This window comes from Dufourea novaeangliae, unplaced genomic scaffold, assembly GCF_001272555.1.
Source record: "Dufourea novaeangliae isolate 0120121106 unplaced genomic scaffold, ASM127255v1 scaffold267, whole genome shotgun sequence".
Taxonomy (NCBI): Eukaryota; Metazoa; Arthropoda; class Insecta; order Hymenoptera; family Halictidae; genus Dufourea; species Dufourea novaeangliae.
Window position 1 is genome coordinate 450,940 of NW_015374140.1, and position 24,804 is coordinate 475,743.

Sequence of the window (24,804 nt, forward strand, 5' to 3'; positions counted from 1 at the left end):
CATCATTCGTCCTGTCGTCGTACGATTTCGGTCACGTAATATTTCACATTAATGAATTTGTTATTTCAAGTAATAGTCTCAAGTTATCCGGATCTTTAATTAGTTTCCCTGTGGCAATTTGTAAAAGTAACTAAAGGAATAATGGAGATATTTACCAGACCTCAAACTGATCTGTCCATACGATTTCCTATGTCCACCACGAACACGAATCCCGCCCAATGAGTTCTTTCACAATAAACATCTTGTATGCGTACTTATTCCATTCGTTATTATTCATATAACACTAAGTAATTGTAAGTGGTTACGTTTCAAACAAAAGAGAAAGGCTTCAACATTCACTTTCCGTGTGATGTATGTTTATTTTTGGAATCCCAGATTAGCAGTTAATAGAAATGTTAGGATGCAATGTCTTTTATCGACGTTCCATTTGCGAAACATGTAAATAATAATCCATTTTGTGCTGTGACAAGTTCAAGAGTAAAACCGGTGAAACGATATGAATTTCACCTGACAGATATTAACCTCTTTACTTTGTTGTCGTAGTTGCCCTAGTAAAAAGAACAAAATAAAAACAGAAAATTTGGTTGTAAGTATGTGAACGTGAGAAAAGATGGACAGCATATGGCGGAAGATATATTGGCAGATCCATGTGAAATCATTTAGTCTAGCGCCATTAATGGCAGCCATTGTATACCCGTGCGCCCTTTCAGGGTTGTCATTTCGTTCGTTTCCCCAGAAGCAGTGCGATTATAATTAAAAGAAGGTATATTTTCTAATAAGAGCTTCTCTGTTCTCGTGTACGTCGCCAAGGTTATTACTGCTGCGACATTTTTAAGGTAATTGGAGATCCTTGGAAATGATAGATTCGGTTTTGATACGCAGGTCAAGTAAATAGTTAAATGTGTGATCTTCGTATTCGCATACGTACATGGTTATACTAATGACGTGTTACCTAAGTACGTTTGGAAGTTAATAATGCGAGATTCTATCGAATTATTGTCGTGGACCAAAAAACGGTGGCCATTCGACGTGTCAAAGCACGAGACATCGAGGTGTACCGAAATTTTAAGAGACCGTGTAACGTAGTAACTGCAAATTATTACACGAACGAGCTATCGTACAGCCCCGTAGCAGTTTTATCGAAAACGATGTTGGTTGGAACCATAGCCTCCGTTTCAAGGAAGACGAATTAACGATTTTGATGGCGTTGAAAGTGACACGATTTCGAGGTACATACATACATAGTTGTATGTATACATATGTATACCGAGCAAAATTGCTCGGGTACACCGTGGAACGTTAAAAACACCATCATGGAATTGACCGTGTGACGTCTTTGTGTATGCATCGTAGGAAGTGACGTTTTTGTTCAACAATTAAGCCTACCGAATCAGTATTTCGCTGCTCGAATGTTCATGACGATGGTCTAGTTCTTGCAATGCGGAATTATAGAGCGCGCTGTAGAACTTGAAAAAGAAAAGTGTCAGTTCCCAACGTAACAGCGACATTGTGAACGAGTTGAGTTTAGAGAGCAATCCCGTTGTCGTAGTTCGTGCACGTAGGCATGCATTAACACTTGGGATCTCGTAACTTTCGTCGAGCCATTGTTCTGCTGGTTCTTTGGACACAAGGTCCAGCGCGGACGAATGATCAATGCGCGAACAACGTAAATCTGCTGTGTAATGTTTTGTCAGGTGTTCCATTGTGACCGAACAATCTATTTTTTGGTAAGGAACAGGAAAATATATGGTCAATTATATTTTAAGGAATCTAGCCTTGATACAATGAATTATTGAGCGTGACGTGTGAATCGCGTTTGTTTGCCTTTCGTAACGAAGTAAATATCGACGATCCGAAAATAGGGAGATGAGTACGAGAAATAGAAACGTCGATAGTAAAAAGAATGCGACTTATGTACCTACATTCTATTACTCATTCGAGTGTTTTGTGCTTTACGATCTCTCGATACATATGTATGTATTTACATATATGACGTGCACTGTTTTACTTAACAGCATCATACGTGGCATATTTACAGATCGAAATAACTTCTGTTTGATTAAAAGATTTTCTTATATTTCTGCCTTGGTCGTAAAGGTTAATACTTATATTTTCTGTGATTGTTTCGTAATATTCAACGTTTCGTGTTCAGTGGTACAAGTCAGAATTTTCATTAAATCTATAGAAAACTTAACAAGAATGCGATCTGTCATTCCAGTAATTTGCATAATGTTAAACAAACATCCAACACTATACTGTGTATGTCGGTAATGGTTTTAAAGTTCGTTTTTTTTTTTAAAGTAATAATCAAGTACTAGTAAGCATTGAAAATTATCCGTAGCAACATATTCTTTCGGCTACCATTTTCTTGAATACGATCTTAAGAGACGTAGTTGTAATGTGTTACCGATACATTTAAATGACATCATAATTTTGAGATTTTTCATAAATTTATCGAATTATACCAATGAAAATGTCGCATTAAGTATCAGTTAACTGTTACAACATGTACAAATTTCAAATTGTTGTCGTTTAAAAAACTTAAGTGAGTAAAATTCAACCGTATCGCGACATTGTGTAATATCGAAAAGACGCCATCTTTACTATCGAGCTGCTATCTACCGATGATTTTGAGTCACTTCGATTGTGTCTCCATCTACTTCCTTTCGGATGAGATCCGTAAGAGACGCATGTTGGGTGCCCAGTGAAACGCGACAAAAGAAACGTTTATTGAAGATGTTTCTCGTCCGTTTTACCAATATTGCCACTAGCAATAAATACAAAAGCTGACGACGTGAAACATAATTGAAAAAAGTTGATCGGGCATCCAGCGTGCATTACCAAGAAACCACCGAGTGCTCGTTGGATAGTTGAGCATACATTCATATCTTATTGGATATTCAGCAGCGAGATCCATCCAGGTTTTAAGGTATTTATACTTGGCTGCATTTTCACCTACGATTCTCGTGTCCATTTCTCGTTCGATAGCCTAAAGTTTCGGGAATCGAATCTCGTATGTTTAGCGAAACCCCTCCGTGGCTTCGAAATCAGTTAAAATAACGCAGGTAGTGTAATTCGATCAACCGTAAGTTCAGCGAAGGTACAGTAAACGCATGTGCGTTGTAGTTCATGGAAGTATTCATGAAAAAATCAGTTCTTTTTGTTTTCAATATTCGGTTTGAAAAGTGATTACGTGTATATGTTGTGTTGTGAAGTGACGAAGAGGAATCGAAGAGATGTGCAACAACGGCCATGAAGCAGTCTAATTGCACGAAATAATTTGTCGTGTTTATTCACGCGTCAGTTACAAAGGTATACTTACGGTGTTACGCCTTTGTTCTGTATTGCGTAATGATACACGAAGACAGGACGTCAAATATAATAGTCAAGTTAATGTGTGACGTATTTCACTTTGTATTGTAATATATATGTACAGATTCCGTAATGTGTAATAATAAAATAATTTGTAGGGATTGACACATTCCTTCCTTTTGCGTACACGCATTGTATGTAACTCGTGCTTTTCATTATTCCTGTTATTGATTAGTTGTGAGGAGGGTATACGTGGTTCTGAACGTGTCGATACGAAAGTAATCTATAAATAACACAGATTAAATTGTTTGGTGTGAAAGATGAAGGATCAATATATGTATGTATATGTATATACTAATGTACATATTGTAGTTTTTGTCGGTACATACATATGTATATATATTTTTTATAATTGCAGTTTTTATCAACACACACACACGCGCGCGCGAGCGCGCGCGCGTCTGTCTTCATTACGACATATCCTTCCTGTATTATTACTCAATAATTTCACATTTTCAATAACAGACTGTATGGTAATCAATCAAAACAGTTTTGTTAATGTCAAGGTTTTACAGATTATATATACATAAATCGTCTTTGTAATTGTAGTTTTTATCAGTGCCTGTATATATATATAATACAGGAAGGATATGTCGTAATGAAGACAGACAAAGTTGCATGAATTTGAATAATTTGTAGTAAGTGTTGACTGAGATTTCAAGGTGACCTTCATTTATCACGTGATTCAGATTTTGAGTACCGATTGTTTCTTTCATCGTGAATGCTTAGAGAGTTAATTTTTCGCCAAAAAGATAGCCAATCAAGTGATGTGTAAACATCAATTGATGAAAGACGAGTCAAGGTCACACGAGCGCAATAGGAACGCGTAAGAAAATGTTGGTTAAAATTGTTTGATTAAGATTTGTGGTTTATTCCCTTTTGTACCATGGATGCTAGTGTGCCCACCGTGTTATATTGTAGACAGAACAAAATCGTTTAAAGATACAGAAGGTTACTTTGCCGTATAAATAAAGAGTAATCAGATAGAACAATTTTAAAAGTCAACAATAAAATACACGAAGAAGTGAGTAAAGATGACAAGTAGGATTTAGAAGAAAGAAGTATAAAGATTTTCTTCTCTCGACACAGGTGAACAATACACGAAAAACAAGATGGACGAGTACGACAAGAAGTTCGCCGAAATGCAAAAATATATTCCGTTTTTGGAAGCGATGATAGAGAGATTGCAAAACGTTAAGGACAAGTCACGGGAAGTACAGCTGCAGAAAATGCAAAGCCTTCACGGGATTCTGTCGAACAGCAAGAGAAAGTACGTTTCACAAATGTCCAGATATTTTCTCGTAAGACCGCTATTCGAGACTGTATATATAAGATCTCGAAAGAGATACATGTATGTTTTGCCGTCAATATAAGATAGCCATGCAATTTTAAAGTGGAATTTAAATTTTTACATTAAAACACGAGGAGCAATTAATGACGATGTCTTCTCAATAAAATAGGCTGAAGATCGAGACGTTGCAGCGATGCGAAGACGTTCTGCAGAAGTTGCACAACAAAGTAGAGAAGGTAGCTATAACACATAAAGTGCTTCTGCACTGTCATCGATGGTCTACTGAATTTGTTGGTTCTTTTTTTTCGTTGATTTAGCAAAATCAGTGGACCGTCTGTATTTGACAATATTTCGCTTCGCGCTGTCATTTAATTTAATGTACATTCAGTTCACGTATGAAAGATATAAACGAGAATTCTTACAAGTTGACTTATTCATTAGATAATTATCATCATTGGACGAGTAGTTAACGTTTGGATTTCAAATTTACTTGGTATTCTTAAGGAGGAGAAAAGAATTTTGAGACAGCTCTTTTATATCGTTTCATGGAAGGATTTCTCAACACTTGCTTATAGAACAGTTGTAATAGTTGCACTTCTACATGTATTATTTCTTTTTTGTAGACACTCTGTTCATGAACTTTTGCCGGATCTTCTTATTGCTCCGTGTATATTGTGTGTTTATAACTACACTCGAATGATTCTATTACGGCACTGTGGACGACAATATTATAGAAAATAAAGACAAATTATCTCATTAATTCTATAGGCACAGTTAGTGAATGCTTGTAGTCCAATAGATCTAAAGAAATTCTTTTCTTCTGTTTCACTCTTTACTTTACAAACGTAGCTGCTTTAGATTTCTTCTCAGTTTCCATTTCTTTTTATATTTTTGGTTGTTTACAGGCTTCCGTAGTGCATGTATGGTTTTTTTATTTTAATCATTCTAATCTGATACGAGTTTCAGGGAAATACGCCTGGATTGCATTTTCCGCACAAGAAAAACGAGGGGAGCTCGGCGCAAACTTCAACGTAAGTACCACGGCCCAGTATATGTTCGCTATTTATTTCTCGATTTATGGGAAGTATATTTATTTTTCCTCAATGAAATGAATGATGCAATGTACGACATATCAATACTACTAGGGTATTATAGAATTTTCTTTGTTATACTTGGATATTAAAGAAGACAACCGATTGATATATCGTGTTGTTATAATTTCGTATCTGATCCTAGCATCATTGCGGTAAAGTTATTACGGTGGGAGACAGTTGGACTTGACGAGGCGAAGGCGGCTTAATTCACGTCTTCGTCGAGTCAGATATTTCAAGTAGAATGAAGAAGACTGCTTGACCATCTATATACTGCATACAATGGAAATACTACTCTGTAAGTTAGAAGCATGATCAGAAATAACAGGAGAAGCGTAAATTGAGCTCTGTTTCACTCGTTTAGTCCGTCTCCGCCACATTCTTAATTTTTCTCTCGCATATAGATGTTGCCAAATGTATTGTTAATGCGAATGACCCTAAGAACTTAGTTGTCAGCAGCTTTTGGTCCCGTCTACAAGTCGAATCACTGGTTTTCAGCGCATCCGGAGATACGAGCGCTGGGCAAACCAGTATCGAGGTGAAATCCCAGCAAGTAGAAGAATCGATCGAGGACAAAGAGATCCACGAGACACCCGCCAGTCCGAGTCCTCCCGTTAGTCCTGACTCCGGTTCCCAAGTAGCGCCAATAATAATCCCTACTGAACGCAGCGTGGATTTTATCGATGACAGTAAACCTGCCAGTCCCGATCCGATCGAAACGTTACCGACGAAAGCTCCCATCATTATACCCACAGAACGGACGAGCAATGATCTCGGTTTATCTTCCAGTAGCCAGCGTGCCTCCGGCAAGAGTGCGGACGATGTTTCGTTTTCCGAGTGGGACATGCTCGAGGAAAACGAAACTCAGCACGCAAGAAATATAAGTTGGCCGCCCGTAGTTACTACTTCTAGCCACGATGTAAGCGCCACCATTAAGATGATTGGAAACAGCATGCCCCAGAAGGTGAACGATGGAAGACCCCATGCGTCAGTGTCATTGCATTCTTCGCGACATATACCGACGGTTCCGGTTCCCGCTTTGTGCGGTTCCAGGAGACTGACATCGATGCTAGAGAAGAACAGGATGGTTGGATTAGATGTTCAGGTGGAAACGAGGGCAGAGTCACCGGTGAACGTACCGGATGTCAGGCTTAAGTCCCCAGACCCCGACATCTTGTTCCCAAAACACAAGAACACGTCCCCGAGGCAGAAAGACGTAAGGCCTGCTTCGAAACCGGCGGCGCCGTTATTACTTTCTCCGCCTCCAGTTTCAACGGAACCTCCGCTCTCTATGGAGGACCTGGCGGAGTTGTTGAACGAAGAAAGCGACAACAAGGTAGAAAAGAAGGGTGATAGATCCAGGGACGAGACAAAATTTAAAAAGGATAAGCAGGAGTTAGCTGTAAGTAGTAAAGAATCAAAGTTGCCTAAGACTTTCGTGCCGACACACGAGGATATCGACAGCGACAGTGAAAGACGCTGGCAGGAGATAGATAAGCACATAGTTAAATTAACGACTAGGAAGTGTTTGCCGAACGTTCCCGCGACCATAAAGATTGAACCTTTAAAATCAAATGAAACAAAGGGACCGTTGGTTAGTTTAATGCACACTGTAGAAAAGTCGATGGACAATAGGAATCGACCGCCTTCTCCTGGCTCTAAAATTGAGCCACGTTATGCCGATAATTATGAAAGACATCCCCGTCAAATGCGCGACAATCATGGCCATGATAAAGACAAAGGTAATGTCCATATGCACTGTAGACCTGACGAGGATATGTCCAATCAGATTCCTATACTTCATTCAGGACCACCTAAACCCGATGACAGAAGTCTTCTAATGTACCAAAGGCGACAGAGTAGCGTTGGCCCGGAAATGGTACCGCCTAGAATAGAAACGGAGTTCAGAATCGATGGTCCAGACTACTTCAACAGACAGATGCCGAATCAGGGTCACTGGCCTCCCATGCATTCTTCTGTTAATACGAATGATTTTTGCAACAATCAGTGGCCTCCTCCAGCTTCTACCTTCAGCGGTATACCCAACAGCCCCGCGCAGCCCTATCAGCACCCTGCTGTGGGCATGCATCAGGAGATGTGGAACCCTCCACATGTGGTAGGCTCAACCAGAGACTCGATCCATGTCGACCCGCATCAAGTTAACGAAGGACAACATAGGCCCAATCTGTTCCCTCCGAATATGAACACCGGTATCAGGCCACTGATGAGCCCAAATACTAACCATATACCCCGACCCGACGACATGCCCAATGTCGATGTACCCAGCGTATCAACGATACCGCCTTTGATCTCTCCGACAAGATTTCCGGGTGGTCCGCCGTACAGAAACTTCCAGGGGGAGAACAGATCATTCGAACCGTCTTTCGACAGGGGAATGGTGGAGTACACGCATCAGAGGCAATCCTGGGAGCCTCAGAATAGTCGGCCAAACGAAGTGCCATATAGAGCAGAAAATGAAGGTCCCTGTGGGGTAAAAGGGCCTACGGATACCTCAGGGCCATATTCACGGCCAAGTACACCTAGCCCTTGGAGTCGGGACAGAGATCGTGGCGGAAGCAGAGGTCGTAGTAGTTATTACAATGAAAGAGGCAGAGGAGAACCCAGGAATACTTTCAAGTGGTCCAGAGACAATCACAATGAATGGGGTGACAATTGTAATCGTTTTCCCAGGGATAGTAGGAATATATCTGAACGTGATCCTAGGGTAAGACTGGAACACAGTACGATCAATCAAAGTTCGAGTCAACCGAGACCGGATAACTGCACTTCCGTCAGGGATCCTCGTTTGGCCAAAGAAAAGCATTTTCCCCCTAAAAACAAAGACATCAGTTTTAACGAAAGGGATCCGAGGAAACGGTCTACGGGGCCACCGTTTTCGGCGACGTTCCGAAAATCCAAGGATAAGACTAAATCTCTTAAACTGTCTGACAGTCACCGACGTCAAGACTCGGAGAGCAGCACGAAGACACACGAGAAAACGATCAAGGACAAGGTCCAGTCACCACTGGAAAGTCTTTACGGAGTCATCGACACAAAAGCAAAGTCTGCGCAAGGTTACTGTCTGCAGAACTTCAAGATTCCGAAAATCAAGCGTAACGAGTCATCGGAGTCACCCACGTCAAGCCATACCCCTGATGAGGCGAAGGCAGCTGAGTGTCCTCCGGTCGAGAAACAAGAAGAGAACGTTAAAGGAGAAAGGGAGAAAGACGACACTATTGCCGAAGTGAGCAGCAGCAGTGATGGAAACGTACAAGTGGAGAATTGGAACGAAGGTGGTAGCGGGGATGGTGGTGGTGGTGGTGGTGGTGGTGGTGTAGTGTCTGAGAAAAAAGAGGATTCAAAGGAAGAAAACCTCGTTGTCGAATCTGTAAAGGAGAAGAACGAACTGAACCGAAGTGAGCTTGATTCCATCAGCACCACGTCTTCTAAACAGATCGGAAATATCGAAAAACTTAAGAAGGATGATGTAGATCCGGAAGGGTCGAAGCCTAAGGAAGAGGTGACGCAAGAATGGATCGAAGCTCTGATCAGAAAGTCCTTTGAGTTCGGGGAGGGAAAGAAGTTTGTCGAGCAAGCGAAGTTCATGCAAAAGCTAGGGGAGGTATTGCAGGCGAAAAAACTGAAAAAGATTAAAAAAATCATCGAATCCGATTCGGAGAGCAGTAGCTCGGACAAGGAAGATACTCCGGAGACTAAGAAGATTCACGTGAGAAAGAAACGGCGAGTGATTGTGTCGGATAGTTCGGATGAAGAGTCTCTAGCTGAAAGGCTAGGTGTCTTGAGAACATCTAATGCAGAATCGATTGAAAATCCTTCTGAGGAGAATCTTGAGTCTAGTACAAGCACAGACATTAAAGAATCATCAGAGAAGTCAGATGGTTTGGAACCGAAAGAACTTGGAAGCGAAACGAAACAAGATGATATATCGACAGAGGCAGAGGATTTTTCGGAAAGTAAAACGAAGAATGAGAATCCTGAAGTTTCGAGCGTAGAAATGTCGGAACCGGAAGCGGGCACTAAAGAAGAATCCAAAAACGAGGAACCAATCGATGAGAACGGAAGTAAGACGCCCAAAGCAAAAGCAAAGAGGAGAAACTCCCTTGAGATGCTTCAGGAAGACATCAGGGAGATGTTTATCAGCGACGACGTTGTTGCAGCCACTGGACATCGATTATGTCGCGTACAAAAGGAGACTCAACAAGTTAGCGTAGCTACTTCTGTTCAGACTACCGTGACTGCCAAAAAAGACGAGCTAGCCAAGGAGGCGACTTCCGATAGTGAAGAGCCTTTGGTGCCTTCCTCGAAGTCCAAGAAGATCGTCAAGCCTCGACTCGCCGAGGACAGTAAGATACGGGGCAGGTCTAAAAGGGAAGCGCAACGAGTAACTCGTCAACGTTCCAAGCAGTACAATCATAGCTCAGACAGCGAGGAGGACCAACCGTTGGCCCTACGAACAGAACTTACTCAAAGCTCTAGCACGTTGTCCAATCAAGACGAGGAACCCGATGCGTTGCGACGAAGCAAACGTATAAATAACAAAGAAACTATTAAGGAACCACGTGTTGTTGTTGAAAAGACGGACATTTCCAAGTTGGACAGTGCGAAAGTGATGTTCGACAGTTCTTCCGATGAAAGTTTCGGCATTGATGTATCCGAACTGGCGGCGGCGGTGGACATCTCACTACACCCAGACAAGACAACCGAACCGGCGGAAGCAGCAGAGAAGAAAAAGCCTGCACAGAGCTCGTCGAAAAGAATCGCAAAGAAAAAGATCAATCCCGAGATAGTGAGTGAGAACAAAGACGACGTCCTGTCCGACGAAGAAAGTATTATTTCGGATGTCTCCGTGCCTAGTATCGTCGCTTCGGGTAAGAAAATAAATCATAGTTCAGCGAAAATTGATGGCAACACCAACGAGGAACTGTTGAGTAACATTCTGGTTGGGTTAGTACCTTCCAAGAGTGATTCTGGTAAAGAGGCTAGTATGCCGGACAAGGGAAGCGATGCGGATATTGATGAAGATGCGAACGATCCATTACTACCTACTGAACATCGTACTAGGAAGTCGTCGGTGAAGAAGAAGAAAAAGAAATTCAGTTGGCAGATGGGAATTCTGTCTAAAAAGAAAAAGAAGAAGTCGGCGGCGGCGGCAGCAGCAGCAGCAGCAGCAGCAGCAGCAGCAGCAGCTGATACATCGTGTTCATCGAAAGACACAGATCCTAATGTTAGTTCTGAAATAGAGACGTCCAAAAACATGGTCGATTCTTTGCTGACAGACGATAAAACAGGCGACGAGAGTAACGCATTGAATGATACTGGTCGACGAAGTGTTCCAGAGAAGCATGACGACAGCGTTGAAGAGGCAAACACCAGTGAAGCATGTCACACTATTCCGAATAATTCAAAAGCCGACGATTCTTTAGTTTCATGCGATACGAAAAATGACAATGATATTGCCGCGACTTCTGTTATGAAAGCTCCGCCGGCGGCTAAAGAGAACAGTACCGAACTCGTCGGCAACGAGGAGTCGCCGAAGGATACAAGTAAAAATAAGACACAAGTAGACAAAGCCTTCTATGATTTGGATATAAACAAATTAATTGATTACGCATGGACGGGACAAGAGAGGTACAAGTGTTTGCTTTGTTTCTTCACTGGTAAAAACATTGTTCATCATTACAAACTCAGTCACCCTGGGAAGGAGATTCTTATTTCAAGATTAAAGGTTGCGGATGCTCAGGTGGCAATACAGGACGCAAAGGACGATGATGTGGAAAACATGTCGTTGAAACCGCTTGCAGAAGAAGCTGTCAAGTTCAATTGCAGGTTTTGTTCCTTTTGTACAGAAGGCGCTGCAAAGGTGGCGTTGGAGGCGTTTTATGAACATTGCACCACTCACACCGGAGAGTACCGATTTAGATGCAACAGCTGTCCCTATCAGGCTGTAGCCAAGTCCTCAATGAGAACACATTACTATAAAGTGTGTAGGAAGTTTAAGGATACATTTACCGAAGCCACGGCCGAAGACGAAGTACCCGACGAGAATCGCGTTTATGGCTATTTATGTTCAAATTGTAATTATATTCAGCTGAAGAAGGCCAACCTAGAGGAGCATATTCAGTTATGGCACAAAGATAATTCCGAGGCTAATATCATAAAAGTAAATATGTCACGTGGCTCTATTAAGATAGAACCTGTTGAGGTCATGGTTAGTAGAAGGGTGAAAACAGAAGTCTCTCAGTCAAGTTCAGAAGTCCTTGAACGATCACGGAATGATACTGTAACGTCTGATGAACATGACGATGTTAGTATAACCGTGGTAGAATCAGGTAATAAGAGTGACTCTTGTGACGGCGAAGATAAGCAAGTAAAAGATGTGGCGGAGAAGGAGCCGCAAAACGAAAAAGACCAGTCTTCAGAGGTACTTCTTGAGAACAGCGAGGAGGAGACAAAGAAGAAGAAGAAGAAAAAGAAGAAATTACCTACTTCGGAGGCAGATTCCAGTCTACCAACAGGAAATTTAAGCGTGTTTGTTTGTCCACCAGAATTGGAGAAGAAAGAAGTAGAGATACAATTGGAAAGGAAAAGAAAAATGCAGGAGATCATTCAAAACATTGGTATTAAACTGCAAAAGGATTCATCCAAGAAGGGTCTTTCTATCATAGATAAACTGAAAGATAAGATGAAGACTTTGATAGTAGCTAGCAATGAGCAAGACTCCAATGTGATTGCTGATCCTCTCGGTAACGTTATTACTCCTTCGACAACGATACCAACTTCTATGCTTGGAATAGAAGAAACGGAAAGAAATTTGTCTTCCTTTGAAGATGCCTCAAATGGAAAGCTGTCTGACAATTCTGTTTTAAAACCAGAGACACTAAATGCAGAGAGTAATTCGCAACCTGCATCTGAGGTGGATCAAACTGATGTAAAGGTCAGAGACCCGTTGACAACATTGGAACAAAAGAAAAACGATGAGACTGATGCAGAGACCAGCGATACCGAAAATGTAAGAGATTCTGCTCCTATTTACGAGTCTGATTCCAGTAGTGAACAATCAGACACGGAACCACCGACCGATGTAAACATGATCTTAAAAGAGACTTCGAATATTAATGCCTCTTCTAAGGATCCAATGCTGACAACTATTCAAAGGCTTGCCGCTCAGCTCCAAGCTACAAAGCCAATCGAAGCATGCAACGACGAGAATTCCTCTAAACCTGTAGAAGCTACCGAGAAAGAGTTTCCATGCAGTTTCATTCCAAAACCACCTGAAGTGGTACCTATAGCTAGTATCAAGAGATTTATTGGAAAATTGAAAAACAGTTTACATGAAATATCATCAGAAATGAGCGATAATGTCAGTCAACCTAAGAACTTCATCAGGCCAAGACGCTTGAGTGGTGATATGCTGTCGGCATCAACTTCGGATGTTTTGGAAGATGTAGTCTCAGCGAAACCTAGTATGTATAAACAAAAGTTTAACAATTCCTTAAACATATTACTGAAATTGCACACAGTTTCTTAAAAATGTTCGAAATTAATAATTTCACGGGTATTTAAGTATGTAACTCGAATGAAAGTAGCTTGAATATTTTTAAACATTTTCATTATTATGCTCCTAATTGTTCGGTAAGGTACTAGGTAGTGTACATTATTTTATCCGATAGATACACTTACTACACCGGATAAGATGGACAGTTTATTAAAGGCGGATGGAGAAGAAGAGTGTTCATTTTTAAAAATTGAAAATGTAGTCAGCCTTGCACCAAGTGTCGACAGCGATGGTACTGAAAGTCCGATTGTAAGTCATTGATCGCCAAGTGAAATTTTCCGTTGCATTGCGTTGCATTGCATCCTTTACTTGTTTATTTTAGATCACTGACATCAGAAAAGCAGTCGAAACTTCTCCCGTAAAAAGTAAGGGTGTGTCTGTACTGAAGAAATCTAACGCACCCCTCATTTTAAAGAGATTTAATACTGCAACGATAGCACAACCATTAACAAAGAATATTCAAACAATGCAATCCGCTACTTCATCGGATACCGTGAAATTGATTTCAGTAAAAAGTCTGTCACCGTCACCAGTGTCTGTAACCACCACGCAGCTAACAACAAGTTTTATTCCGATCGCTCCAAAGTCGAAAATTATACAGGTTGACAATAATACATTATCGTTCCCGCTTTCTGTAAATAAAAGTACAGTAGTGACACCAGTAACTACACGTACTGTGACTGTTGCGGGATCACCGCAGTCGTCGAATGTGAATTACAAAATCGTGAAAGTGGTTCGAACGCCCACTGTTCTGAAACCCAGAGACCCTGTCTCGCCATCCGCTGCGATCAAATTAAAATCCGTTGATGCTTACAACGCAATGTTGACAACAGTGAAACTGACTCACTTGTACAAATGTATGGGACGCGATTGTCACTTTACGACTGATTTGGTAGAGCAGTATCAGCAACATTACTCGCAGCATGCAGAGGAGAATGAAAAGAAAAGGCCACCATACGATTATCAAAAATGTGCTTACTGTTACATGGCATTGGAGGATTGGAATCAGATGAAAACGCACATAGAAGAGAAACATGCACACTGTCGTTACCAGTGCAGTTACTGCTTTTACAGAGCCGTTGTGCCTACTTATGTACGGATTCATCAGGTATAAGAATTTACATTTCTTCATTGTTACGCCTATTTTCTTCGATTAACATATTTCGAACTCTTATTTTATCTTCAGGCAACTGCTCATCCTGGCCTGAAAGGGATTTTAATTGGTAAATTGGTGAAGGAAGTGCCATTAACAGAGGAAGTGAATAGAAATGATTATATACATCCTTATGTATGCCAGCATGGTATGATCATTCGAATAAAAATTATGTACGATTCCTATATTTGAAAACTCGGATATTTAATAACTGTAGTGCGCTGTAAACTGTATTTACAGATTGCGGTAAATTCTTCTACGTACCTGAGGCATTTTCGGGACACTTGAAAAACAAACATGACCCATGTTTACTACTGTCCAATTGGAAGTGTCATGTGTGTCGTGTTACGTGTACAAAAATAGAACAACTGCTAATGGTAAATAGTTCGCGAATTATCTGTGAATGATATTTGAAGCACTTTAGTTACTTTTACATGAGCAAATGATTTTTATAGCACTATAAGGTCCATGGGTTTTACAAGTATCAATGTGTCTATTGCATAAGCGGTGCAGATACTTTCAACGATGTACACACTCATTTAAGCATGTTCCATTGCAATCGCTTACCTCAAGTTTTAGAAAGATCACTTCCTCCTCAGGTAGGGTAAATTTTACCGAATAATCTTTAAAAGTGATCATTATTATTATTTTACATTTCACATTTCACATTTTAGCCGGTGCGGAACAAAGATGTAATAGATCAACTGATTCTAAACACACAGAAGATCACCGAAGAGATAATCGAGTTAGGTGGTAATGGAAAAAACAATAAAGACTCGGTTATAATAGACATAGCAAACGCATTTCCTAGTCATAAGAGATCTTACTCTCAGTTGCCCAAGGAGATCAATATGCTGGACAAGAATGAAAACCAAGCGCTAAATAAGTCGTTGTCAACTTTGTTTGGACCTAACAGCAATCCTAGTAGCACTTTCTCTCAGCAAGAGAAAACGTCGATGAACAGTAGCTGCGACGAGAGCACACGAATGAAATCGTTTGAAAGCATAAAACATGCTTCTCCTGATATAAGTTTATTGGATACTACACCTCAAATGACAAACATCTTTTCTAGTAAGAATACTATAAAGGATCTTCTATCGGTAAACATCGACTGCAGCGATGAATTTATAAATATTAATTTACTCGATAATCCTGATTTTTTGAAAAATGTTAGCAATCATTCCAGTCACGTATCTCTTCTCACTAACAGTACTACAAATGAAAGTAAAGCGGATGATAGTGATATTGAAATTTTGGATATCGTTGATGCACAGACCGCTTTATCAAAAGATGATAAAAGTACATCCGATCTGAATAAAAAGGAGACCCCTAGCACGACTGAAAAACCGAAAGTAGTAGATAGTCCCAACCAAGAAACTGAGACGAAGGAGCAGTTGTCAAGTGATTTGGAAAATTCAAGCACATCCACCGATATTACGGATGCTTTGAACTGCACAACGTCAAAATCAATCAATAAACCGTTGACGCTGGAGGATATCAAAGACACTGGTTTCACTGGGACAAAGTTATATAGGTGTGGCTATGAATTCTGCGACTACGGAGCACAGACTGCAGCCATTTTAAGAACTCACACAAAGGAATGTCCTCAACGTGGTGAAAATAAAAACTTGAATTGTGCCCACTGTAACAAGCGGTTTATTAAGATTGGATTTTTATTGGAACATTTGAAGGTACATGGACTAAAACGCTTTGGTTGTTCTTTGTGCAAAATGAGATGCACAGTGGGCTATCAGGCCGTAGCACATATGAAAGCAAAGCATAAATACGGTAGTAGTAAATTGGTGCCAGCTGATCCAACGAATCCATCAGTTGATGGTTTGTTTATTGTACAGCCTGTTGTAAGTATATTATCCTGTAATGAAACTAGTTGATGTATATACTTAACATATTTTTGTATTTTATATATATATATGTCTGTCTCTGTGTAGAATCAAAGCGGGGATAGAAAATGCAAGAAACGTAAAAGCACAAAATCTGTAGAAAGAGAAAACGACAAAGCGAATGACATTGAAATATTATCCTTTAGCCCCGATGAAATAGAATCTTTACCACGTCAGGCTATATACAATCGTGAGGTACGATGCGCCGTGTGTCCGTTTACAACGAAAGTTCGGACAAATATTATCCGACACTTACTGTTGCACGCAAAAGATGAAAGTGTACCAGAGAGCGGTCCTGTTAATCCTGTGCCTTGTTTGGACAAGAAAGAGCGAATGTTTGATAAAATGGTAAATTTAGCCAGCAGTTCCCATCAGAATGGACGAATGGGGGGAAAACCGAAGGAAACTAGTAAAGATATCGAGGATGAATTTATTCCCAAGTTCGTGCCAGAACATAAAAGGCAAGTTGCGTTTCTCTTTAGAAATCGTGGTTCTTTATGCAGTGAACGTTCTTGCAGAAAGAAGCGTAACACGTCCGATGTACACCGCGGAATTGCGCGTTATTATTTGATTTAATATCATTGGCGATATTTTCCTTGCTACAGATACGTGTGTGGTGTAGCAGAATGTAATTACTTAACGGTTGACGAGGCTATGTTAAGGTGCCATTTGAAAGCTTTGCATTCCGAAGAGCAATATTTTCGATGTCCCCACTGTCCACAACCACCGCCAGGTCAAGAAGGGTTGAATATAGCTATCGATAAAATGGCTGTTCATTTGAAAATGCACGATACCAGACTTTATAAATGTTCTCACTGCAATTACCATCATTACCACAGGTATTCGATACGATTGAATTGCAAATCTGGAACCAAGTCTATTTTAGTTAACTGTACGATGCGTACGCGTGTTTTCCGATATTTTCAAACATTTGACAAGCATGAAAATTAACGTTTCAATGTCAATAAACACACGCTTGTCAAATGTTTATATAAGATTTTCTGTATCTTTCGTTCATTTTCTATGCTGTTTAAAAGTGATAAATTGTCGACCAGGCATGTCGTGGAGAGACACCTCTCGGACAAACATCCGGAGAAACGGCCTTTCGTTAAAGTGATCAGAGAGTTGGAAAACACGGAGAACAATCAGTCTGCGCAAGAGGAAATTGAAGAAGAAGTACCCGATCCGGACGGAAACCACTGGAAGTGCAATGTTTGCGATTACAAGTGTGTGTACAAAGCAGAAATGGGGACTCATGCTTCAACAGTCCACGACGAGAAGTGTCAATACAAATGTACTTCGTGTCCGTTTAAGACGAGCGGAAAAATCATGTTTGAACAACACATTAGTAGCAAACACTTTAATGAACCGAATGTTGACTATATCATGGTATATCAGAGAATAAAGGGCGTGAACAAAAAGAGTGGAGATAACATTGAACAAAGCGGACAAGAAGAACCATTTGACACTACACCGCTTTGGAGGAGAGATATGCCCAGAATTAGACACATACGAGGAATCCTCTTGGAAGAGGAGGACGGAGCATCGACAGAGCCTTCGTTGAAAGCAGGGAAAAGAAAGAGCGATGCGGAACTGCAACCTTCGAAACCAGCCAAAATAAAACCGGGTAAATCAAATTCTCTGGATGACGCTAAACTGACGAAAGAAAAGTCTAAAAGATCAGTGTCATGTGACAAGGTACCGTCAGAATCAGAACGGTCCAGTGAAGCTACCAACGTGACAGATAAAACAATAGAAACAAAGATTAAAACGGTAGACGACAATGACTCAAGCGAATCGGATGTTGGCAGATTTGGTCCATACGGTAAACCCAATGGTATTATGTATGTCTGTACTTTGTGTACACAATTTAAAACGAAGTACAAGCACGATATGAGGGATCATCTTTATAGAGAACTGAATTACGCGAGGTATGTATTTTTGCGGTTTAACTCGATTGATTTAGGCAAGCACCACATCTTGTCATTATGAAGCTTACGTTATAGGTGGCATTGCAAAGAATGCGGATATTTGTCGGTAAATCGTAATGCATTGTTCAAGCACTTCACAAAACACCACAATGGGGAGCGTCCTAATCATGAACCATTGTCACCAGATAATGATATTGAAGAGTGGGTATGTACAATGCGTATAGATTGAATCGTTTCGATTAAAGAAATCACAGACAATATCAATTTCTAACTGACACTACCAATCGCAGGTTGGCACGTTATTGGCAAGGCAGACAATTATCATAAAGGGAGTCTTATCTAAGCAAAACACAGGAAGTGCCAATACTGGAAATAATTCTAAAGTATCTACTGTTAAGGTTGCACAAAATTCGCCTACTAAAAGTTCGAAAGGTGCAAATGTCGTAGATAAATCGAATTCGCAGGACAGTAAAAAACAAAGGCCTGTGGTTCATACAGATACGTTAGATGACAGTAGTAAAGATAATGAAGGTCTTATTATGGATGAAAGTCCAGTAAAGAATGAGAAAAGTGGAAATGCGACAGACGCTGATACGGGTAAAAGCTGCGAATACTTCTGGAATATTTGAACAAGTTGAATGATGTTTTTGAATCAATGATTACATTAATTTTTCGTTTAGGTGCAGATGTAGAGGATCGAGTGAAACCCTTAGTCTGCAAACACTGCAAAATGACGTTCACACGCTGGCGTGGTTTTAAATTGCATGTGCAATTGACCCACTTGAAACGGCTGGGGTTTGTGTGTTCTTACTGTGACCGTAGTACCAATTCGGAAACGTTGATGCGTACGCATATACGTTCCAAACACCCCGGTTGCCCGGAGAAGATTGTTCAAAATCCAGACGCTGGTGGGCCAGAATTAACAGAGGAATTTTGGCGGAAGGAGTACGGATTGGTTTTTCCAAAACGGTCCAAGAAGCGTAAAAGAAAACTGAGCGAGGAGAACGTGGAAAATGAGTGTCACGAACAATCCGAGAACCAAGAGAAGTGCAATCTGTGTGGCTTCACCGGCGTTAATGTGGTAGGTCTCAAAGGGCACATGAGAGTCCATGCCTCATCATTGAAGAAACCGTTGAAATGCTCCTATTGTACCTTCATTCCTGCGAATAAAGCCGAGCTTTGGAATCATTGGGAAATCCATCATCCGTTGAAAGATGATGATGTAGCGGGATTGGAGTCGTCCAGTGAATCAGGAAGCATACACCACTTCGATAAGAAAACTCATATAGATGATTATAGTGATGACATAGAGGAGGAGCAGCTTCCCGACGCGAAAGATGATGAACAGATTTACTGCTGCTTCTACTGTTCCTTCCGTAGCAAGTCTTTGGATACAGTACAGAGTCACTGGACTGCTATACACAAGGAATCGAACGAATCGTCCAAACTGAAGACAAATTATCCATTTAGGTACAACGAAATGCATACCTTGGAGAGGTCAACCATGAAAGCTGAGTGTTCTAAAGCAGATGCAGGGTCCCCTTATGGGCTGTATTTACAGCAGTCGCATGATGACATGCAAATGGTAGAAGCATCTGGAACGAAACAGGAAGGTTGGATCTGTCAGTGGTGCAACGAACTATGCGACTCAGAGGTGAAAATAAAGACTCACCACAGCATGTTCCATTCTCATTTGCCATTAAACTTCAAGAAACAGGAGAAAAATAAAGCACCTAGAGGATACGTGTGTCCTGAGTGCTCGTTTACAACCACTTTCATTAATGTTATGAAGAACCACATCTCGAAGCATATAAATCTGTTCAAGTGTAAATACTGCGACAAAACCTACAGTTCTCCGACCCAAGTGTCTGCACACAACGCTGAAGACCATTCTGGAATGGAAGTAAAGATAGAGAGTATAGACAATTACGAGTTGCTGCTGGAGAAAATGATGGCGAATGTTAAATGGCAGAAGTCTGGTAACGATCTTGTCGACACTGACCGAAACGATATTGTAATAAAGCAACCAAAGAATCATGCGGTAGCCAAGAAGTCTACAGCAAAGCCTACTGTTCGACCAAATTTGATTTCGTACAAGGTGAAAGCGGTCGCAAGGAAAAGTACCAATCCGTATTCACGATACCTTTCGTATCCTCAGATCAACGACGATCAACAGTCATCGAAAAGCAAACAGTTCTCGTTTTACGGCATCCCTAGGAGTCCCGTCAATCTGGCGGCGTTAAGTACATACATGGTAGTGGGTGGTCATCGAATGAAGGTAAACTGTACCACCCTCTCACAATTGATAAACATTGATCCGAAGGTAATATTAACAGATCTTAAACATAATGCAACAGACGCGGGGACACTTAAAAAGTTGAAATAATTTATGGATACATGGTAAAACTAACTTAATTTGATGGCAAAAATGTGAACAAATGATTTGAGTTTCACTTAAAATTGAAATAATATACAACAGAAATATTTATTCCCTGACCATTACACGTATAATGGTTAAAAAATAACCAAAGCAACGTATGGTATTATATGCTTTTTTTTATGACAGTATATGAATTTTTATAAAATTCATAAATGGTACCGTATTTTAACGGAGATACATGTAGGCATCGCTCATTTATTGGATCGACTGGTAAATACTTTGTTTTTCTTTTTTCAATTTGTATTGACCTAAAATACTTTTCAATTAACATTAATATGTTATGTACATTCTTTATTATTATTATTACTATTTTAATGATCAGTTTCTTTTTGAAAGTGAAAACCTTTCGTGGCAAAAATTATCCAAAACTCATCTCAACAGATTGTTTAAGGTACACATAGGACTGTTCCTTGAAATTCATGCTTACTTGAAAATTGGAGTAATTTAGTAGCTCAGTTATGTTATTCGAAAATGAACTTGCCACACATAATACACGTTACGTATCATTATTAGTGACGTGTATTGTACCACTATACACGTGTGTTTGCGTGCGTGTGTGTGTGTGTGTATATATATATATAAATATATATATTTATATATATATATATATAAATAAACTGCAACAAATTCTTTACCAATACACAACAGTAAATTTTATTAACAAAAGAGGTAAGTGATAATTAAAATCCGATCGAAATCACGGTGATTGTAATATGAAAATTGTAAATATCTCTAAGAACAGTAAGATCAATTAGATGATCCGCAGAGACAAATACCAAATTTATTTATTTTGGAATATGTGAAATTTCGTGGTATATAGATTTATCTTATTTTACCAATATTGACATGTAATAAGTATTACTTTTGAATAAGTACTTAACGATAAAGAACACTGTAGAGTTACATCAAAGTCGTTTAATTTATTAGATCATTTAAATGAGAACAAATCTTTTCATGTCATCTCAAAATAATCAATTTTATGAGGCAGAAAGCTTCGTAGAAATAACTGTATGACGTCTGTGATTTAAATGTTAACGTGTAAAGTTCAGTATTTATCGATGTTAATCAACCATTGGTTATCATAACATAATACATAGCCATATTGCAACATTATAAAATGTTGGCAATATAGCTAAATATATGTAAACTTTAACCGTAATAAATATGTACATATATTTTCATTCATCATAATCAAATAGTATGAAATGATGGTTGAAAATATATCATGGGTTTATCTACACTACATCGATAAGCATGAAACTCGCGTGTTAACACTTATATCGTGTGGAATGGCGTGACGCAACGCAAAATTTATTTTTCGTCGTATAATTTCCACCTTTAATTCTTGGTATATCAAGTGTAGTACGAGGTGGTGAACAGATAAAAGTAAAGACTGAAGAGCGAAACTATGCTAGTTTGTAGAAAATTGTAAATATGGTGTAACATAAAATTTCACATAAATATTTTTGATTTTTATAACAAAACTGGTCGTCATTTCTGATTGTAATTCATCGTGGCAGTCCCATTAAATTAAAACGTTTAATGGAAAACAAACATCTATATAAATAATTATTTTAACTTTTTTATTTAAGTAATTGTACAAAGTTTACGTACGAGGTGAATGATCTCTCATGCTTACAAATTGAGTTTCTAGTTATTAGCAGGAAATTTGAACGATTAATAAGAAATAAATACCCACCATTTTTCAGTTCCTTAATGTAAAAGTTGCTCTTTATTCGTTATTCGGTGCAATTTGTTTATGTTATTCGAAAGCATACAAAAACGTAAGGATGCGTGACAATTAAATTAACTTTTAGTTTCGAAGAATGTATTTTCAATTGATTAATTCTTAACGCCATCTTATCCTTTTAAAGATGACAACCCTGCTCTCATTATTTCGTCAACTAGAAGTAGGTTACTGGCAATGATTGTGCTACAAATAAAAGATCAGTATTGCAGTATAGAGGTATAAGATAAATAATACAAATTATCTAATTAATTTTACTGAACTTACCACGAATTAATGATTTGTTTCTTTACATTATAATTGTCATAAATCCCCGCATCAGCGGGTTTCAACGCTTCACCTGTGGCAATATCTAATCCTACAGCCTCACCCAATGCAGTTCCTTCTTCCAGCAATTTCACGATTGTGTCTTGTGCATCAAATCCGCTATTTACAGCTAAATATATAAGATAAATTTTTGCTAGTAGTTTTATCGGTAGAAATGGTCGATCCGACATCTTAAAATTGGATAAAATTTTTGTAAACGAAATTGTGCTATGACCAAATTTTATGCAATTTAACTCAAGTTTCATCCAACTCTAAAATATTAGTTCAACGCGTCCGTGTTAAAGTACTCGTCTAAAACATTACCAAGAATTTTTGGAATGACAAGTAATGCTTCCGCGTAAGCTTGTACGCCCAAGCGCTGTTTTCCTTTTACTTGTTCTTTGTACCGTTGAAGCGCCTGGCTGGCTGCAACCTCGAAAGAACCAGCACCGGGAATAACAGCGCGGTCGTCAATGGCATTCTTGATAGCTCTCAGACCATCTCTGACGGCGTCTTTCAATTGTTCGAGAGTATACTTATTTGGACCCTAATAATTTTCACGACAATTTTAGAAATATACGTCGCTTCAGCCACTTAGAAAGCATAATCTTAATGTAGCTCTTTACCTTTAACAGTATTGTCACAGAGTTTGGTTTCTTACATTCTTCTATGAAGGTGTATTTAGTTTCTCCCTGAAAAAGGTAGCCATGTATCATCGTTTATTCAAGAGGTAATCAATTGACCCTATATTATTTTCATGATACATACCAACACGTGCTCATATACGAGTCCAGCCCATCCCAAATGTTCTTCGTGTATATCATCTATCGAATTCATTGCTGTTCCTCCACAGGCCAATGCTAATCGTTCCATGTTTCTGCGTTTCGCCCTGCGAAGAGCTAAAATGTTTTCTCTAGCAAGCATGTCCAAAGATGGTGGGTCGATTCCTTTTTGATTTATAACAACAAAAGATTTGTCAGTTCCATCACACAATTTCTTCTTTAATTCGATAATTTTCTTCACGCGATTATCTATGAATACGCGTTCTGCCGCAACCAGTTTCTCACGTTCCTCTGCTGTTTTGTAAAAGAAACCACTGTTTACCTGCAACATAAACATAATTTTGCAGTGACCTATTATACAAAAACATAAAACATTGACTCATATTGATATTTACCTCACTTTTCTCATATTCCAGACTAACATTACATGTCAGGATATATGCATTTTCGACTCTTTTAGGCATATCTGGATGTCTGGATCCATGATCAGTCACAATACCACGAACTAAAGTGGTATCTGCTGCAGTCCTATGTTGCATCTCCATCAGTTCAACCATATGTAAATCGATATCTTGATCTTTTTGCTGAATAGCTAACACTGCATCCACACAGATTTCAGTAAGCTTATCAGCAATGCTAGGATGAACTTTAGTTCTAAGGGATGTTCTGGCAACATCCATTAGGCCTTCCTTTGTAGGCTCAATGGGAATCTTCATGGAGTCTAATACCTCCAAGGTTTTGATTCTAGCCAACTCAAAACCTTCAGTAAGCTTTCTAGGATGAAGTCCCTCAGATATGTAGATATCTGCTTGTTTGAGAAGCTCTCCAATGACCAACACAGTACTGGTTGTACCATCCCCTGTGATATCATCTTGAGCAGTAGATGCACGGGCAATGAGGGATGCTGTTGGATGTTGTATTTGCATTTCATGTAATAAAACATTTCCATCTTTTGTAATTTTTATATCACCTGCCCCAGACACCAACCTTTGATACAAAATTGAAATTTTACATACGTACAATGAAATAACATTACAAATCATTTAGTTTACTTTTAGCTCAGCCTGTATGAAATGATCAAGATACTACTAAAATGATTGATATATGGTTATAAATAAAACAGTGTTAGAAATTTTCCTGTGTGGAAACATTCATATATATTAGATATTAATGATTTTATTAATGACATTTAAATAATATTATTAAAAGGAATA

At 39.4% G+C, this 24,804-nt stretch overlaps 2 protein-coding genes across 2 annotated transcripts; one reads left to right on the forward strand and one right to left on the reverse strand.

Annotated features, from left to right (window-relative positions):
- The first annotated feature begins 1,174 nt into the window (after positions 1 to 1,174).
- On the forward strand, positions 1,175 to 20,701 carry LOC107191423. The gene is made up of 17 exons (XM_015580469.1): positions 1,175 to 1,229; positions 4,462 to 4,642; positions 4,833 to 4,899; positions 5,630 to 5,694; positions 6,253 to 13,238; positions 13,446 to 13,579; positions 13,653 to 14,438; positions 14,517 to 14,631; positions 14,724 to 14,860; positions 14,939 to 15,082; positions 15,158 to 16,342; positions 16,433 to 16,845; positions 16,990 to 17,223; positions 17,440 to 18,315; positions 18,391 to 18,520; positions 18,606 to 18,912; positions 18,996 to 20,701. The coding sequence occupies exons 1-17, from the start codon at positions 1,202 to 1,204 to the stop codon at positions 20,699 to 20,701; spliced, it is 13,494 nt and encodes a 4,497-aa protein (XP_015435955.1). The 5' UTR covers positions 1,175 to 1,201.
- Positions 20,702 to 22,278: 1,577 nt separating this feature from the next.
- On the reverse strand, positions 22,279 to 24,577 carry LOC107191424 (T-complex protein 1 subunit zeta; the record flags this gene model as incomplete). The annotated part of the gene is made up of 6 exons (XM_015580470.1): positions 22,279 to 22,688; positions 22,770 to 22,938; positions 23,133 to 23,355; positions 23,435 to 23,500; positions 23,577 to 23,912; positions 23,986 to 24,577. Coding segments are annotated over 6 exons (1,459 nt in total), but the record flags the coding sequence as incomplete, so codon positions are not given.
- Between the last annotated feature and the right edge of the window lie 227 nt (positions 24,578 to 24,804).